General features: G+C 45.7%; 1 protein-coding gene across 3 annotated transcripts in view; it reads right to left on the bottom strand.

Annotated features, from left to right (window-relative positions):
- The window catches only part of COL24A1 (collagen type XXIV alpha 1 chain), a 159,907-nt gene extending 147,233 nt beyond the window's left edge, over nt 1-12,674 (bottom strand). Inside the window, exons 1-2 of one of the 3 annotated variants that reach the window (XM_061550651.1) lie at nt 12,457-12,674; nt 10,538-10,845 (exon numbers count right to left, since the gene is read on the bottom strand). In XM_061550651.1, coding sequence (XP_061406635.1) covers nt 10,538-10,590 — 53 coding nt within the window. In that variant the 5' untranslated portion in view covers nt 10,591-10,845; nt 12,457-12,674. Of the gene's footprint in view, nt 1-10,537 lie in introns of all 3 variants that reach the window. The other 2 variants (XM_061550649.1, XM_061550648.1) reach the window with 2 other exon arrangements.
- Between the last annotated feature and the right edge of the window lie 6,787 nt (nt 12,675-19,461).

The raw sequence follows: 19,461 nt of genomic DNA, 5'->3' as shown, positions 1-19,461 counted from the left end.
TCACGACGTTTCGGCCACAACGCAAGCAGCCGTCCTCAGGTGGAGAACAGGTCTGTCGAGAAGACAGAGTCTGAATGACACACCCCACGCTTGGAGCGTCTATGTAAGCTGGGATGGAGGGGGGAAGAGCGCCTTGACAAGAATTTGCATATCAAGAGGAATTTAGCATATTTATGGGAAATGCAGATATGCGATTAGTACTACTTGTGAAATGCGTAGGGGGTATGGCGGGGGGTTTAAAGTCATATTATGCCATTCTATGTGACTTTACCGAAAGAACCAAGACGATGAATCCCTGCAGTCACGAAAGCTTTAAATCAGGGTTTAAGAAATTTACACCATCGTTTTTTATTCTGCGTGTGTTTTCAGTGTACCGACTCGTACCGCAGTATGCACACCGTGCCTTCATTTCACTACCGTGCCTTGGGAGTGCAATTCTAAATGGGCCAGAGTTAAAGCAAATTTCAACAGGTGAGATCAAATTTGGGGAGACATAGACTATGTATGTCACCCCCGTGGTCGTTGATATTGACAGGACACCACACAATGTCCCACGCTTAGAAAAGAATGTCACGGATTCTTCGTTCCTTCTTTCAGCGAGTGATTAGACAAGGCGAATAGCTAAACATTCTCCCCGAGGGTCCACGGCACATAGGAACTTGGTACAGTATTGTTGACAGTGGCTGGGTTTGCATTAGTGAGAATGTTGTGGACAAAATAAATCAGCTAATGTAAATGTAATCCAAAGCAATGCTAAATATTGCCAAATACCGTGCACAGTACTGTATACTAAAACTAAACTAATTTATTTGTATTTTACCAGGTAAGGCCCACCGAGCTGTGTAGCTCTTTTTCAGAAGCGACCTGGCCACAAACAATAGCTCAACGAAGTGGCTTATCATCACGTGGAAATTTATAACAGCCAAATATTCTAAATGCATGTTGATTATAAATGTGGAGGAAAAAACCGGAGGCCCCAGAGAAAATCCACACGACCACTGGGAGAACATGCAAACTCCAAACATACAACAGACGTCAGGGTCGAGATCGAACCCACGACCTCCTGTATACTAGGTGAGGTAGTTAACATCTCACCACCGCGGCACTCTGTAATATGTCAAGCCACACTTTAGAATGTCAGGGCAAATTGCAAACGTTGGTTGGAAATTAGTGTCCAAAAGCCAAAGAGTTAAATGTGCTGGACATGTGTGGCACAAGTTTAAAGTAAATAACAAAAGCAATTTATACATCACTGAGGACAGCGGATGTGAGTTTTTAAATAATCCACCCACAATAATTTTACAAAAGTGTATACACAGTATTGTATAAAAAAAGAGTCTACAGTATTTTAAAACCCACAAGTTTGACGAATTCAAAAAGCGGGTTATTGTCTGCCGAAATGACAGTTCATGCCACAAGTGTCTCTGTTCGAATATGTTATACCGCCAATACTGAGCCAAGCCGATCCTAGCAACACCAAGTATTAGAATGTGTCCTCGCTTGCAGAACAACTGTATACAGGAAGCAGCAAATCACGAACACGCAAACACGAGGATAAAAAAAAACCCACTTGCGTCTCGCAAAAGCACACACAGCCGTAGGTGGGAAGCGCGTGTAGCCAGATTAGCTGTGCTCCCTCCCTACCGAGAAACCCCAGCGAATACCTTTCAACAGCAGCCTTCGGACCCCTAATGTGCTCAGTGTCAAACTAGATCTGGCCTATCCAATTGTTTAAGTGATCGATTACACGACCGATTATCAGTTTGACTTACTCGACCAATTGGATAATGTGAAACTAGCTGGAGAGAGAGAGATAAAAAAAAACCATCCTGACCTTATTTGACGAATCGACATCACCAAACTCGTCGGGAAAAAAAATGAAACTGGAAGACGGAAAAAAGTGTCACCTTCGTGATGGGCACGGCATAATCAGCCACGTCACGCAGGCCACGGCTTGTCGGGGGTTTCCTGCCTTCATCAGGCAGGCTGTAGTTGCGACGACCATTTTAAAGGAGGCCTAAGTAATTGATCACCAACAAAAGTAGTCGATTGCTAGTTAATTAATTGACTTCATCGACAAGTCATCCCAGCGCTAGTTCACAATCAGAGGGCACGCTTCCAGGTGGGCCCTAATTCTGGGTAACCCTCCACTTGTCACCCTGGTAACCAGCGCTCTCATCAGCCATAACGCTCACCACGTGCCACTGACCCTGCAGACCAAGCAGAGGTCGCAAAAAGGTTTTGATTCCTTACCTGTACCCGGCCGCACCAGGGTCGAAAACGGGTACCCGTACCCAGCCGGGTACGGGTACCCGTTCCCTACCCGTACCCTACCGAAAAGAGTGACAAACAGTTACTCACCAGTGACTGACGGCCTACCCGTACCCGTACCCGGCCGCACCAGGGTCGCAAACGGGTACCCGTACCCAGCCGGGTACGGGTATCCGTTCCCTACCCGTACCCTACCCGAAAAGAGTGACAAACAGTTACTCACCAGTGACTCACGGCCTACCCGTACCCGTACCTGGCCGGGTACGGGTAGCCGGGTATCGGGTAGGGTACGGGTATCGGGTACCCGGTTGTGACCTCTACTTGTCACCCTGGTAACCAGTGCTCTCATCAGCCACAACGCTCACCACGTGCCACTGACCCTGCAGACCAAGTGTGCCTCCTCACAATCGTTTTTGCTGATTCAGGAATGTTGTCCCTTTCTGTACAGCAGCAGAGCTCCGATTTACGATGTGTTAAGTTCAAATCCTGGCCAGGGTCAACGCAACTCTTCCTCTCTGAAAGGTCAATAGAATGAACATTGCAACGGGAGCATAATTGTCAGGGCAAAGTCAACAGTGCTTGTCCCAGTATGAATGTTCCCCACCATAGGAACTTGGAATTTCCACCACTGCATTAACACCACTCATAGAGATGAGCACCAACCAACGCTGTAAATAATAATACAATTTTCAATCGGTAGCTGATGCATAAGTAAATAGTGTTTAGTAATAAAAATAAAATCTAACATTACAAATTAAAATAGACGCAAAATGGGTGCTAAACCCACTTGATGCTGTTAAGTAACCACTGCATATAACCAGTTTAATGTATCATCCAGAAATAGCTGCTGTCCATACATATACACGTATGTTTCTATACATACGTGCTCAAGGTGTAATCTGAAATGTTGCCTTAACAGACTGCATGTCACGCATGGAATTCGGCTGCACAGTGTTTAAAACCAAAGTAAATACTCATTCGCATAGATGTTTAAATCACTGTGAAAAAGTGTGTGTGTAATAGCCTAATGCCAATTATATAGCAAAAGCAATAGCAATAATTTACCCGGTAAAGCCACAGTTAGACTCAAAAACTGTGTTTTTAGGAGGGTGCTGTATTTAATGTTTCCCGAATTCCATTCATGACTGTTGGCTTCTGAGATCTCATGAGATTGGGCACATTTATGGCGGTTTGGTCATATCCCTCACTGAGTCTCAATTCTCATTTTCAGGTGAGTCCTCCATTGGAATGTTTGGCCCAATCCACTCATGAGTGGGCCATATAAAATGTGTTTGTGTGTATGACAGTGGGGAGCGGTAGTGTAGTGGTTAGCACGCTGCGCTATAAACCCAGTGATCCGAGTTTGATTCCCACTCACGGCCAACTCCATTGACGAATATCTGAACCAGTCCTGGGCCTCCCCTATGTTGACTCAGCCTTAAATAAGTACCTGGCGGGATGTGTAAACATTGCCACTGGGGAAACAAAGGTGGCTGGGCATGGTGCTTGCCACCTACCCCCTTGTATGCTGTGCTGGCCTTGATAGCTGTTCACTACTAACACTTGCCCCAATAGCCTGCTAAGGCTATACGGGGGGATTTTTGTATCTTTGTATCTTTGTGTATGACACTATGACTGTATAGATTGATACCGGCTGTCATGGCCATGGATAATTCGTCTTACTAACATGTAAGTACAGAAATGAATATGGAATATGAATTCATATGAAGAGTGAACAGTTGTACACACAGTGAATTATACAAATACTGTACTGGATGTGTAGCTCGTTTACAATTCATCCTATACAGACTGTAATATGCATTGCGCATGTGGATGTATTGTGTCCATAATGGTCATGATTTTCATGTTTTATTCTTGGTGCATGGCAACGTGTCATGTTATATGCAGTCTGACAGCAAAATCATATATGCTGGCTGCTGGGTAATTTAGGAGCATTGCTGGGAGATTACGTAATGTCTGTGCTCATGTTCAGGAGCGCGGGAGTTCAGTCTGCAGAGCTGCAAAAGAGTTATTAATTTAAATGAAAAAAATAGTTTTCTCTTACATTTCCTCCCCCTTTTTTTGGAACAAAACTTACGAGCCATTTTCCTACAAGAACAAAACGCTGTCGCTATTAGCCCATGCTATAGGCAGTAATCGGTTCATTTTACGAGATGCTCTGATTCATCGGTCATGAAGGGACTTTGGAATTGAGACATATGCAATAGCTCCAAATGTGAAAATGATCGACAGCCAAGTCTGAACCACAGCTGTGGCTCGGCTCAGAGGCCACTGAGGTTCTGTCTTTGGTGGTCTCTCAGCAGAGTGAAGCCTCCTTTGGTAGCTGGTGCCAAGTCACTGGTTCTGGACCCCAGCGAAATTTAATTCCAGCCACATCCATGTTCTGAGTAGCTGAAAGCAAAAAGATGAATTTCTGAGGGAAATGCACTAAATGTTGTGAATTAGAAGCATAATGATACATCGATTAATCATTTTAAAATCATATTTCTTATGCTCACGAGAGAAATATGTCTGTTTAAGAATATAATACTTTTGATTTGAATGTTGTAAATAGCTCACGTGATCCGAACGGCAACTCGATGTGCTGCAGTGCACCAAAACGTAAACTAAAAATATTCCTGCATCAATTCGTGAGAATTCATCAAAATGCAAGGGGGGTGGGGTCGGGGTGAACTTTTACAGGATTAATGGACATGCTTGTGACTCACCAGATAACAGACTGAACTCTGCAGTCACCATCCCAATAGCGGAGGGGTATTTTTTGTTTAGTTATTGCTGAAATGATTTAAACCCAGAACACCTTTTAAAAATATATATTTCTAGCCTCTTTGGGCTTTAAGCTGGTTTTAAATAAGTGGTTGGTAAGCCATAACCAGTAAACCAGCAACCGTTTTCAGAGTCAATTACCGGTTTCCGAAAGTAAGGAACGGGTAATGGTATCCAGCGGAACTTGAGTAAACGAATGCACTGATTGGTAATGCGCGAACATATAAACCTCAAGGCGTGTGCGACGCTCGAGTTAAAAGGTGCAGCAATTGTAATAATTGCTTGCTCAGGCCACTGCTGGTAGAATAGCCACCAACTAAGGGGTGCTCCAGAGGATATTTGGTCTAATCTTCCACGATGACCCGACGTGTCGGAAGAAGTCGGCCTAAAATCACACTTGACCACCCCAGCACACGTGACCTGGCAAACGGCTGTGATGCACGAATTTACACTGCTCGGTGGACAGAGGGGCGGTTGGGGTTGGTTTGTGGAGGGGGTAGAGGGCCGAGGGATTTAAGAAACGTGCCCATTGCTTCCACGACCGTGCCACCCGGCGTTCAATTCGAATCGGTGTCTTCCTGGATTGCAAGTCCAGTGTGTGAACCATTACACTGCGGCAACAGCAGTGAGCACTGGCTCAGTCTGCAAGAGCATTTGGAATGCACCATGGCCAAAAAACAGCGGGGGGGGGGGGGGGGTGAATTAATAATTAATACAAAGGCATGCACAGTGACGACATGGGGTGCATTTGTTAAACAGTAACTAGCTGCATTATAGTTGACACATACCACACCTCTATTCAACAATGGGACATGCCTTTTTTTAAAACGGAAAAACGGGTGTATAAGTGGTAATCCCATGTGTTGATGTGATTACACTGAGCACTTTGCAGCTGCTAACAGTGCTACTATATACCTGCAGAAGGCCATGCCTTAGCTGTTCTTGTACAACTAGCTTTTTTCCGGCCCAAGGACGGGTGTTTGTTGCAGTAAATCTGAAATATTCAACAGAAAAATTGTTCAGCTCATGATTATTAATGATGGGGTGGGGGGGTTGCCCCATGTGGAGTGACGTCCCCCGCTAATGGTTATTGTGGAGGGGTGCGGCATGTGGAGTGACGTCACCCGCTAATGGTTATTGGGGAGGGGTGCGGCATGTGGAGTGACGTCACCCGCTAATGGTCATTGGGGAGGGGTGCGGCATGTGGAGTGACGTCACCCGCTAATGGTTATTGGGGAGGGGTGCGGCATGTGGAGTGACGTCCCCCGCTCATGGTTATTGTGGAGGGGTGCGGCATGTGGAGTGACGTCACCCGCTAATGGTCATTGGGGAGGGGTGCGGCATGTGGAGTGACGTCACCCGCTAATGGTCATTGGGGAGGGGTGCGGCATGTGGAGTGACGTCACCCGCTAATGGTTATTGGGGAGGGGTGCAGCAGGCATGTGGAGTGACGTCATCCGCTCATGATTATCAATGAGGGGAGGGGTGCGGCATGTGCAGTGCGCGACCTTCTTGTGCGTTAGTGTACAATTCGATGCGTGCATGAATATTAATGAAGGGGGGGGGCTCTTTTGCAGTGACGTCACGCACGGATGTAACACAGTGCTGTAAAGAAACGTCATATTTGAAGCGATTCTGCGTAATACATAATTTAATTTAGCACGACCTTCCTCTGCGTTGGTCTAAAAATCCACCCACTCATGAATATTAATGAGGGGGGTGGGCCTCATGTGGAGTGACGTCACGCGGGGGGGGTGTGAGCCTCATGTGGAGTGACGTCACGCGCGGGACGGACAGACATTTCTGGGTGATTATAGTAGGTAGCCAAATAAAGTGATGTAATAATACCTACTTCACATACTGCCAAGACTTGCAGGTGAGATTAACATTTTTTTTATTACAGCATAATCAAACCGCAGTGATAGCAGTGGATGTTGTACCAAAATAAATATCTTCGGATGGCTTGCAATACTAATAAAACACTATGCACAGTCCCCTACACATGCTTAAGCATGACTTGCACCGCACTTGTTACTGGGCTTATTTTACCATACCTCACCACCCTGGTCAGTGCAAGTTGTTGAAGTGGGTGGGGTTGAAAGGATCAGTTTCCAGTGACATTAGCCATGTATGAGAACCAAACTCAGGTCACCTGATTCATTGTGCAGTGCGCTAACCACTACTAGCACTGCTCCCACCATGCCTCAATACTTTTTAAAACCACTTTGTGAAATAATAACACGTTTTGTGCACACCGAAGGATATTTGTTTTACCCAGGTGAGCAATAATTTGGAGAGGATGTGTCCATTTAACAACGCAGTCACTGCGTTTGTTTATTGGGCCACAGTCCATGAAGTACACCTGGAATCATAAATGGCCTGTGTTCAGGACTGTTTTGGCAGCTTATTAATTCAAAACGGCACAGCACAGCGATTAGCGTATTGTGGGCTGTGAACCTGATGACCTGAGTTCCATTCCCAACCATGGCTAGCATCAGTGGGGAGTTAAATCAGAGCAGGCCCTGGGGCCCCCTTTTCACCAACCTGATTTTGAACAGCGTGGTGATGTATGCTCAATCAACCACCGCGAATGTCAAAACGTTGGGAGAATTTCATCCAAGCAGTGGTTTGACTATTACATTTTTTAAATTTATGGATTCATGAAAGACTGAAAAGCAGGCACACGAGAAGAGAATTGAATAATGTAATATATTAATCTGCAGTTTCACTTGCCTGTTCAGTGGGCTTGGAGAGTGGAGAATATTAGTGCATATCAGTGTGGAATTACAGTCTTTGCCACACTGCCAAAAATATGGTATGGCTTAAGATTGATAATGAGTGAATGAATTAGAAAATATTTATCCAATATCCTCATGTAAGCCATACAGCAGCTACTGTGTAGTGCCCAGTCTCACATTTCCAGTGGAAACCGGTTAAATTCCCGGTCAGTGGCTACATTCTATGTGAGCGCTTTTTTCATCTCCTTTGGCCCTGGCTTCTCAGCACTGAAAAAAAGTGCAGAGTACAGGAGTCAGTTGGTAGTGCCTGCAGTGCATAGGTTGATGGTTCGAATCCAACAGCTGCCCCAGTTATACCTGCGGGTTTATTCACCGTAAAAAAAATATGCGCAATCTGCTCCACAGAGGATGTTAAAGATCCTGTGATGTCAATGACAAGAGTCGGCCATTGTGTGCCACGGCATCATAGTCCAACTTTTCCAAATTAGAGAAATTACCTGTAAATTACTTAATTTGAATATACAGTACATGGGAAATATCGACCACGACTGGAAAAAAAAATTGGCAGGACCCTTCTGAAAAAGAATGAGACTCAGTGAGGCTCTAAATATTTTGATTCTGAATAATAATAAAAAAAAACCACTTTGCCAAACCCATTTGGCAAGCATGCCTCATGTACAAGGCAGGCTCTCTGCTTAAAAATTGCTTGACAAGTGACAGAGGATAGCCGTTCATATATTTTTCTCACATATGTATTTGTGTCGCCGTCGTAGGGAGTGTTACGATTCGCCCCCCCTCCCTCACAATTTAATAAACTGTCGTGATTCGAGTTCGCGATTCAATTAAAGGGTCGATTCTTGTCCGAACACTGTTGCTGCATGCAGTGACCTCTACTGGTGAGACGGAGTCACGTGAGACTATTGTATTAAACACGGATTATTGTACGATTGTGAGTAAAAGTATCCATATGAAGCGATGAAATTATGTCTTGTTACACCCCTAGTAGTCTTGGTACATTTTCTCCATGTAGCTGCACATGTATGAGTATTGACGGCAGATGTTTGCCCTGATGGAATGTTAGTCGCAAATGTGTATCCCTCATGCAATAATTTGCCTGCCAAAAATCAAACTCTGATCGCTGCTTTATCCAGACGTGTGAAATGTTTCTGTGAGATAATCCCATTATTTACAAATTAGCGTGATGGCAAACCAAAATTATTACAAACGTAGTGTTTTTTATAAGGTGCTACCACAACACTGCATATTGAGGAACAAATATGCTGATTCATACCAGAGTCCTCCAAGAAGTCTCAAACGCATTAGTTTTTACGCTCTTGTTGGCAACAGTTGTATTCACATTCCTCGATTTATCAGTTTAATTAGGACACATTTGTAATTTATTTAGAGTACAGGACTACTATAAAAAAAACCTCATCAACATTATGTCAACAGCATAACAATAATGGACTCTATATCCAGGGAAGCCTCACTGAGTCTCAAGACTCCTTTCCAGGAGAGTCGTGCATTGGGATGTTTGGACAATTCCATGAGTGAGTACTTTGGGCATGATCTCAACTGATTTCACATGACTGTAAGTGGCCAAAACATCAACATTGAGTATGTGCACAGCTGTGTACACTTTATTACTGCGAGCATACAAGGCTCTTCTTCTTTCATTGTTTTCCCCCCATCTACATAATTTAGAAGCCCACCATGACCCCACATGAAATGCCATCACGAGCAGGACATCATGAAGAAATGGAGAAAAAAATGCCTCAATGGGAAGATTTCAGAGACAAATTCTCGATTTACTGCAAAAACAAGCATGTGTGTGATGTACAAACGAGCAGGCACAGTGTAAAGTGACCACTGTCAATACGTTTTCATCCGCAGGTGAATTTAGGTGACATCACTCAGGTGATCCACTTTGAGCTAAAATGAACATTGCCAATGAAGGCTTATAAACAATTTGTATTCATTCACAAAGGGCAACAATAACCTGACAATTCATAATGCACACTCATAGCAAGGAAATCCCAGTGCAGTCATTCTCCAGGATTGCGTAATTCATTTCCCCTTGCCTTGCACTCTTTCAGCCAATGCGATGTGTGCGGTACATGTCCAGGCCCAGCTGTTAATTCTGATCCACTGCTAGATTGGGACCTCGTCGTGCCGAGTGGGTCATAAGGGGGTATTCTGACCATACTTCACCACGGGCGACGAGGTTGGGCAGCAGAGGGCAAGCCCAGCAAATTCCATTTGTTGTACTGTACTGTTCTCCCGCGCCTATGTTCCTCACATTCAATCCGCAGTTTTGCATGGACGTAAAAATTTGACCTTTAATGTAAACGAGTTCAATGCATATACTGTACAACTTTTTTGACTTTTGAAGGGTTGTTTTTCACTCGACTCAAGTGCCAAAGTGGTGAATTACCCCTGTTTCGTGAGTCAAATACAAACATTTCATTTGTAACCCTATAAAAAAAAAGCGCCACATTTACCAGGCCCACAGAGCGAAACGAAATCTCTAAATCCAACTCAGTCAACTTCTTTGCACACTTTCCCTCTCTCTCTTTGCTGCGAAGACCGAAACGTCCGATTTCTCGCGAACACGTGGAGGTGAGTGCTTGCTGATGCGTGCGCGTCTGCGTCGATGTTGAGAAGCCCTTAGGGCACATCACGGGTGCTGGCGGTGTGGACATGGAGAGGGGGGGGGGGTGGAGGCATGTGTCGGTACTCACTTTCTTGCGAGTGAAGCGATGCCTGAGCCTTGTCTCTGAGCCCCTAAATACATCTGTAGGCATTTGTCCCCGTTGCGGAGAGCGGGCCGGCAGGAGAACACGGCTTCACGGGAGCGGACGGGGCTGCGCGAACATGGGGGCCCGGCCTCCTCCTGCAGCTGCTGCCCCCAACAGCCCGGGCCAGCGATGCCGAGGAGGTGACAGTCCTCGTCCCCCCGTGCCCCGTGGAGGCCTCCTCCTGTCCCCCTCGTTCCACGCGCAGCCCCCCGCGACCACGACTGCTGCCCTGGCTGCAGGGATCCCACACGCTGTGGGGGGGTGGTGGGGGGTGGGGGGTCTGCTGTTGCTGCAGATGATGATGAAACTAATGTGAATGGCAATTGAAGATGCTGCTGCTGTGACTTGCTGATGATGATACTACTACTGTGAATGACAATTGAAGATGTTGCTGCTGCGACTTGCTGATGATGATGCTACTGCAGGTTGACACTGATGATGCTGCTGCTATTACTACTGATGATGATACTACTGTGAATGACAATTGAAGATGCTGCTGCTATTACTACTGATGATGATACTACTACTGTGAATGACAATTGAAGATGCTGCTGCTACTGATAATACTACGGGTTGACACTTAGAATGCTGCTGCTATTACTATACTGATGGTGATTATGAAACTACTCCTATGAGTGGCAACTAAATATTCTGCTGCTGCTACTACTGATGATGCTGCTGCTACTACTGATGCTGTCCACACCTCCCTGAAGCCTAGCACCTACACCTACACGTTACTTACTAACTACAGGTTTGTCGATTTAGCATCTATTGGGTTGCTTCGCAGGTAGATACGGACCGACTTAAATCGATAAAGCACCTCTACCGTACAGAGATCGGCTTAGCGTTTAAACCGATATACTTAGCAGGTCCTCCCAGACTTTACACTTAAATACATAGACTGACTTAGCAGCTAGACAGAATTAGCACCTACACATGCTAAACAGCTGCGCGTATCCCAACAGGTCAGCGAGTACACAAAAAGATACAAATGGCAGAAAGTGTTAACACCTATCCCAAGCTACGTAGACTACAAGCATGTGCACGTATGGGCTCGAGTCCTGGTTAGCATGATCTCAGGGCCAGCCACGGCGACTGATGAACACAGGACCGGCTTAGCAAGCACAGGTCAAGAGCCTCGGACGCATAGTCAAACGCAAGAGTTGGTAATCACACCCGGCTATTACTCAGCAGACGAAAGCTTCAACAATCCCGCACGCATAATGAATCGTCAACGACGGTGCCTGTGATCATGCAATTAACGTGCAGTGCGAATTCGTCAAATGATCACACACAGACCAAGCATGCACGACTGCCCTACAGTACCTGATAAGCTACAGCCAGCCAATGTCTACGACTACTACTGCTGCCCCTGTCGCATACGGCACTTGACATGAACTTAAGTGACTACTCCGGCTTGTCTCTAACCGAGCACACGCGAGCCACCCATTCACAAAGTTTCGCAGTCTCTGTCACCCAATGAGACGTTAACAGCACGTGGCAGAGACGAGGCAGAGGGCAGAGCAAGCGGTTGCTCGACGCAACTCAATCAACACGCGCGCACGCCTTCGCATCAGTGACAACCTCTGCCTTCACTCGTGATGGTCAACGCTGAAGTGCGCGTTCCGCGGTGAGCCAGAGAGACAGACGACTTGTCAAGAAGCCTTCCCGCAGCGATTACATAAAGCAGCAGCCGGCGTTTCAATAGGACGTGGGGCACGCCTGTTTACTGTATTCTCGGAACTCACAGGGACGGGACGCCTCTTATATATGACAAATCGCACTGAAACAACTGGATGATGACGATGATGATGATGGTGATGATTGTGGCTACTGCTGCTTGTTGTGGGTGCACGGCTTACTCCCGCTATCGGCGCAGCAGAAGCGGCAGCGCCTGCAGCAGCAGAGATGATGATATGCCGCCTCCGACAACGCACACGCACAGCACACAGCACACACAGAGAGGCGGCAGCCCTGCTCGCTGGACTCACGCACACTCGCGACGCTGCTGCTGGAGACTACAAATGTTGTCAAAACTGCAGCCCCCGCCGCTCATTTGCCACGGCAGGAAGGAGAGAGAGAGGAGAGGCTCTCCACACACCCCCCTCCTCCCCCCCAAAAAGTTGCGTTTTACAAGGCGGGGACGGGACAGATCTGGAGCCTGCAGCACGGGTGGTGTCCGGTTACAGGCAAACCCACCCACCCACTCACCAGCCACCAGCAGCCTTCACTCCCACCCCACAGCCACACTCTCTTAACCCCAGCATGCCCTCCATGGCCCCCCTCCTCCTCCTCCCTGCCTCCCTGCTCCCTCCCTCCAAGCGTGCTCGCTCCCTCCCTCCCTCCATCATCTCCTCCTCCTCCCTGCCCCGAATCTCTTTGGTCTTTTAGCTGACCAAAATCCAAGTTCCTCGTGGGTGAACCACTCACCCACCCCCCTCCTCCCCCCCGACTGCAATTCGTCGTAAATATATCTTCAGATAATACTGCCACGCTATGGTATATTTCTATAACTGCTAAGCATATATAGCGTGCTGTGGTACGTAATTACAACCCCTATTGGTCAATCCACTGCTGGACAATGGCATTTGGTGATTATTTGGCCCAGACTGCACCATGATAATGTGGCTTGCACGCAAGGGACCAGTCGCAGGTCGTGTTTAATGTTACACTTGAACAGCGTCGATGTTATTACATCACCCCTCTTGCAGGGCAGCTAACAAATGCGTTGCATCGATTCGCAAGCACGTCGGGTAGAGATCTGTAACTGTTGGACGCCAAAGATAAATTATTCCGGCTGTTTATAGCAGTTGGCGAGTGATGTTGTAATGGCGTTATCCATGACACTGTTTTGTCCGATCTGCTTGTGTACAAATTGTACCGTGGAGTTTACACATATAAGCTGGCTTTGTGGGAAAAAACGCACAGCTTGAATAACAGTGTACAATTATTACGTAACAGGGTCTGTCCGTATCAGTAATTCTTTCTTTGCCAGGAAGAACATCAATTCCTTCTAGATTTGAAGTTTTCGTGACTGCAAGGATTCATACTCTTAGTTCTTTCGGTAAAGTCACGTGGGTAAAAAAATGAAATTAAAATTAATAAAATTAAAATAATAAAATCACGACGTTTCGGAGGCAACACAAGTCTCCGTCATCAGGTGGGACCGTCACAGCCAGATTTGCCGCATCAATTCCTGTTTAATCGCGCAGCTGTAATTCCATCTCCCCGCTCGAGATCTTCCGCTTTACCTCTGTGACTCTCTCTCTTCCCCATCCAGTTCATTGTCCACTTGCTACTCCCCGATGGCATCTTGAGATGCGTTTGCGTGTCGACGGTTTATACCAATACAAATTGTGCTGTGTACAGGTGAGAAGGCAAAGATGCGGCCCTGTAAACGTTTGCGCACGCTTCTGCTGGCGGAAGAGCCTCCACTTGAGCTCTCGAGAGCTTAAGTGGAGGCTCTCGAGGGCATTTGACCTACTCTTCCACGCCGGTTAGATGTCATGGAAGAAGAGGTCTGAGAACATACATTTTACCCCACCACACGCGATCAGCCGATCAACTAACCATAGTGTACCCCTTTATACTGCTGGGTGGACAGAGGCGGGGATATTTGAGAAACTTGGCTCATTTTTACTACTGCCACGCCAAGGGCTCTGAATTAAAGTGCCCCAGTGTGCTGACCATCCCACCACGGCCGGTTCCAAGTTTTGTGTGTATAGTACCGCACTTGCGAAACCTGCGTGCAGCACTCTGTGACTTTGAAATTGTCTCTGGAGCTCTCCCTCCTCGTCAGCCACGTGATTAAGCACGAATTTATATTGGGCAACCTTGCACGTTTTTTGTAAGGCTCGTGTTACTTTTTTGCAGGTGGCTAATTTGGCCAATATCAAATGCCAACAATAGGCATGCTTGTGCCATGAATGTTGGCAGATCATTAATGCACTGTGGTTTGGTGGTAGATGGGGGAGCAGGCTAAAATGTCTCTTCTAAAGGACGGTATGCGCTGTGCAGGATAGTTCCACGATATCGCAAATTAAGAACATAAAAGAGTACTTGTGGAATTTCGATTTAAAGCTTTCGTGACTGCAGGGATTCATCTTCTTGGTTCTTTCGGTAAAGTCACGTAGAAGGGAAATAATAAAATAGTAAATAATAAAACATAATAAAATAATTCTCACGACGTTTCGGCCACAACGCAAGCAGCCCTCCTCAGGTGAAGAACAGGTCTGTCGGTTAAATGTCATGGAAAGACAGACCTGTTCTTCACCTGAGGACGGCTGCTTGCGTTGTGGCCGAAACGGCGTGAGAATTATTTCATTATGTTTTATTTTTATTATTTCCCTTCTACGTGACTATACCGAAAGAACCAAGAAGATGAATACTTGTGGAATGTTTAAGAGTATCGTTTGTACCCTACAGAGACGTAAGTCTATTTACAAAATAGTTCTTAGCGCGAGGGATCGGCAACCTGCGGCTCCAGAGCCGCATGCGGCTCTTCATGGGTTGCTTCGTGACGTCGTTTATTCAGGGCCCACCGTATCGAATTCCCATGAGCAATTGCGGTTCTTGAAATATTGATTTTTTTTTTATAGAATTCGAAATGGCTCTTCTTGCTACTTGTGTTGCCAATCCCTGCCCTAGAACATGTGCGTCATGTAATTATTTGAACGAAAGATATCTGAATGCATCTTGAACTCAGACTCTGTCTTCTCGACAGACCTGTTCTCCACCTGAGGACGGCTGCTTGCGTTGTGGCCGAAACGTCGTGAGAATTATTTTATTACGTTTTATTTTTATTATTTTATTATTTACATTCTACGTGACTTTACCGAAAGAACCAAGAAGATGAATCCCTGCAGTCACGAAAGCTTTAAATCGAAATTTAAGTTGTGCATGGTAACCAAAAGCCAGAATACAGTAATTATCTGTCGAATGACTTGGAGACCCTGCTCTTTTTCATGGTGAATATCAGGTATATATAAAAACGTCATCTATGATCTGAGTAAATAATGTAAGCAAACGGATTTCTACGAATGAAATCAGTGATCAACGTAAGCTATAGCTCTTTGGATTAGTTATGCATGTTGTTACTCCCCCTCACCCCAATATCACACGACATGCAATCTAGTCCTCAGTAATGTTGTGCCCTTCGTACAACTATATAGTCATGTGGTTCGGTTTATATGTGCCTGGGTTTTGATCAAGTCGGTATGTAAAGCCCTAAATACCGTGCTCACCTCGAATTGGAATTCGATACGTGTCAAAGACATCATTTTCATAACGTATTTCCAATCTGATCTCGTTTTTTCTGCTCTGGCTCTTGCTTTCTCGCATATTTTGATAACCTTATGCGACAAGGCCACTGTTGATGTAATGCGCGCTTGTATGTAACGCATGCGGTTGTGTGTTTTGCTTCACGCATATAGCGCATATGTTGATTTGATGCAGCTGGGAACACTTTGATTTGGGTTGGAAGGCCTTGGTATGCACTTCTGGGACCATTGAAAATTAAATAATTTTCTTTCGGACACATCAGCACATGTTGTATATAGTGTTTATACATACTGTAAGTAGACACGTACTTCAAGTACCGTATGGCCGCTAACAAAATGTAACATTTAATAGTTTGTATTAGTTTACAGTTCACCATGCTGGTCAGTACTGGTTGGTGAAGGGATCCGAGGACCAGTTTGATGTTAATCACGGCCGGGAAGAAAACCTCAGTGGCCAGGTTTACAGCGCAATGCATTAACCACTGCATTGCACAATGTCACATACTGTTGATTAGCATGTACGCATTCAGTTGGATAGAACATTTGAACGTTGTTTTCATTCATCCAAGCGTATTCACTGAAAGCACACAACTTATTTTCACCATTTTAAATTAGCATTCAACAATTTATAATCAGCATGACCAGATTTGTGACGCTTGCCTTTTTTTACCAAAACAATTGTTGCGTAACAATAAATATTTGTTCAATCCTGAAGCAACTTTATCAGGGGAAAACAAAATCTGTTTTCTTGTAAAAAACGAATAAAAAATTCTTGAAAATAAGCAACACATGAGTGCAAACTCCATCTCGGCACCGAATGAAAAGTGAGCAAACATTTAGGATTCCGTTTTTAACGTAAGTCAAATTTGGGAGTTCAGATGAAGATGATCTAGTGAAGTAGGAAGTGCTAGTCCCAAGGGGAATGCGGCTCTCGCTAAATTCTTGTGAAAATACATCAGCACACTGCTACAAGCAGAGCACAACTGTCAAGTTTTAAAACAGGCTGCTGTGAAAATAAATAAATAAGAATCTCATTCAAATAACTTGACACAACTAATCGATGTCACTAGATTTCTCGCTGGCTAGCCTAGGCACGTGTTTAAACTTGGTTTTGCTGAAATGTAGTACATTTAACGGTGTGCACCTGCAATCATTTCTTCCCCCCCACGCTGGCTCCACCGTATTTGACAGTAAAACATTCCATGTTTTAAGTATCCCAGCATGCCCCTGTGTGAATTAGTGAACAAACACCCTGAGGAATGTAGCGGCAAACATGTGCTTTAATAGTGTGTACAAATCCCAGCATGCATTCTGATTGGTGCCTGGGCTGGCAGTGTTCAGAGAAATTATCTGAACAGCAGCAGTGTGGAGAAAAAAACCGCGATTTTCCATTTGACTTTGCTTAAATCCCATTTGACAGAATGTTTAAATGAAAGGAGTACCTGGGTCTGCTTGCAGCTTCTTATAGATATTTCCACGTGATAACCTAAGAGCAATGAAGCAAAGCTAAATAGTACTCTCCTGCGCTTATACTACTGAAGGCTGCAGGAGAGCTGTGCTTGTCGACAAATGCTCACTCAATGCAGTACAGCCTCAGGCCAATAACGTATTTTTCTTGGCCTTCAGCCACCTGGTGGTGCAATAAAGAATGTATTATTTCATGCCGCTTTAATTTTGGGTAAACGTGAGGATAGGGCCTTCGCTTAGGGTTCAGAATCCCTTTAACGTTTCTGTTTGGGCAGCTGAGAAACCTTCGGCCCAGAAGACACTCATTTATGGCAATTACTAAGATTGGCACCACACCGTTAAGCACGCAGCGTAGCCGTCTCACCGGCGCGTGCTGTTTTCGAGAAAACACAGCGGCAGGGATGGCAGTGACCCGTGAGTGATATGTCTCTCTCCGACGAGCGGGTATGTCATTTCTGCTGAGATGATGTAGAACTTAGGGCAGGTGTTATCTTAGACTCCCTCCTGGCACAGCCAAAGTTTTTGTTTCGCAGCTGGGGCAAATTTTCAACGCAGAAGCATTCATGGAGATAAATGGGATTACGTTTTTTATTTTTACAAACGCTCTACGTAAGTACCCACCAAGTTCTGTATATAAATAATCGTTTTGTTTATGCCACTAATAGGTCAACTATATCATTATTGCATCTTTCACTTGGGGGACCTTCACCAATCAGCCAATTATTTCTATTAACCCAGGAAAGCCACGCTGATTCTTCAAGACTTGAGTAACCGGAGAAAACCACACATACGTCGGGGTGACTCTCAGCACTGCAATCTTCTGGGCCCCAAAACTGCTCCATGCCTATAACACCTGGGAAGTCCTGGTCGTCACCCATCCAAGTACTAGCCAGGCTCGGTTCTACTTAGATTCAGAGATATCACAAGATGAGGCACACTTTGGACGAGTTGGTCCAAGGCAAAGACATACGTCCGTGATATACTTTTGGTAAAGTGTGCTTGCAGTATTGAGGCGCATTGCATTGCTTCAGAATCTTCCTTTGGGAATGCAGCAAAAGTGTAGGCAGCGACATTGACTTATTTAGTCCCCCCTTTTCTCCACCAATTACAGTATACTCCATTGTGCCATTGGTGTTATATTCGCAAATAAAGAATCATCTTCTGAAAACTCCGCAGCTAACCATGCATCACCCTGTGTCAGAAAAAGACCCCAGGAGAGGACACCATAGAACTACTTATACAATCGCATAATGTCCATGAAATGAAGCAAAACAGCTTATTAGGCTCTTGCTGCTGAAATAAATTAAATCTATCTACTTCCGACATTACTTCAATTGGCCTCTTCATTCAAATATGGGCCTATTTTATATGTAATTCAGAGAGTGTTTGTAGCACGAATATTGAGCCAAAATGTTTAAGGCTCAGGGCTGAAATAAGTCAAATGGAGTGAAAAACTGAATAGAAATTGAAGGGTAATTTTGGTGACTGGACAGAGAACATCAACTTGGTACACCTGGATTGAAACCAAGGCTGTCATCAGCACTATCTCAGCAGCACTCTGACCAACACAGCCACCTAAGTATAAAGTAATTTAAACGAATACTGAGAATGAACTACACCAGTTACTTGAGACTACAGCTGATGCGGTAAATGCATCAGAATGAGAGCCACACCCATTTCTATCGAGGGCGAGGGGTGGTGTCCAGAAGCTGTGTTACTGGTAGGAACCATCTGGTTCCACCAGCCCACAGGGGATTATTGTGTTCGTCCGTCCGTCGTGCATCCAAAAATGGGAGGGGTGGGGCTGGGTGGAGAGGGGAGGGTGGGGAGGGGCTGGGTGGGGAGGGGCTGGGTGGGGAGGGGAGGTTGGGGAGGGGCTGGGTGGGGGGGCTGGGTGGGAGGTGGGAGGGGTGGGGCTGGGTGGGGAGGGGCTGGTCACCCCGTGGTGCCCTTATAAAACTCAACGTTTAACCTACTCACGCCGGCTTGTGCCCGCCCTCACAGTCGGGCATATTTGCAGAATACACCACGCCGCCGTTGACCCTGGCCATTGACCGAGCAACCTAACGTTCCTACCAGCTCCCTCCGCAGGAATGTGTTTTTGCATTCCCCAAATAGCAC

This window comes from Lethenteron reissneri, chromosome 12 (genome assembly GCF_015708825.2).
Source record: "Lethenteron reissneri isolate LAM-NWPU_2019-01 chromosome 12, ASM1570882v1, whole genome shotgun sequence".
Taxonomy (NCBI): Eukaryota; Metazoa; Chordata; class Hyperoartia; order Petromyzontiformes; family Petromyzontidae; genus Lethenteron; species Lethenteron reissneri.
The sequence above is the reverse complement of the archived record's forward strand: the minus strand, read 5'-3'. Positions and strand labels throughout refer to the sequence as shown.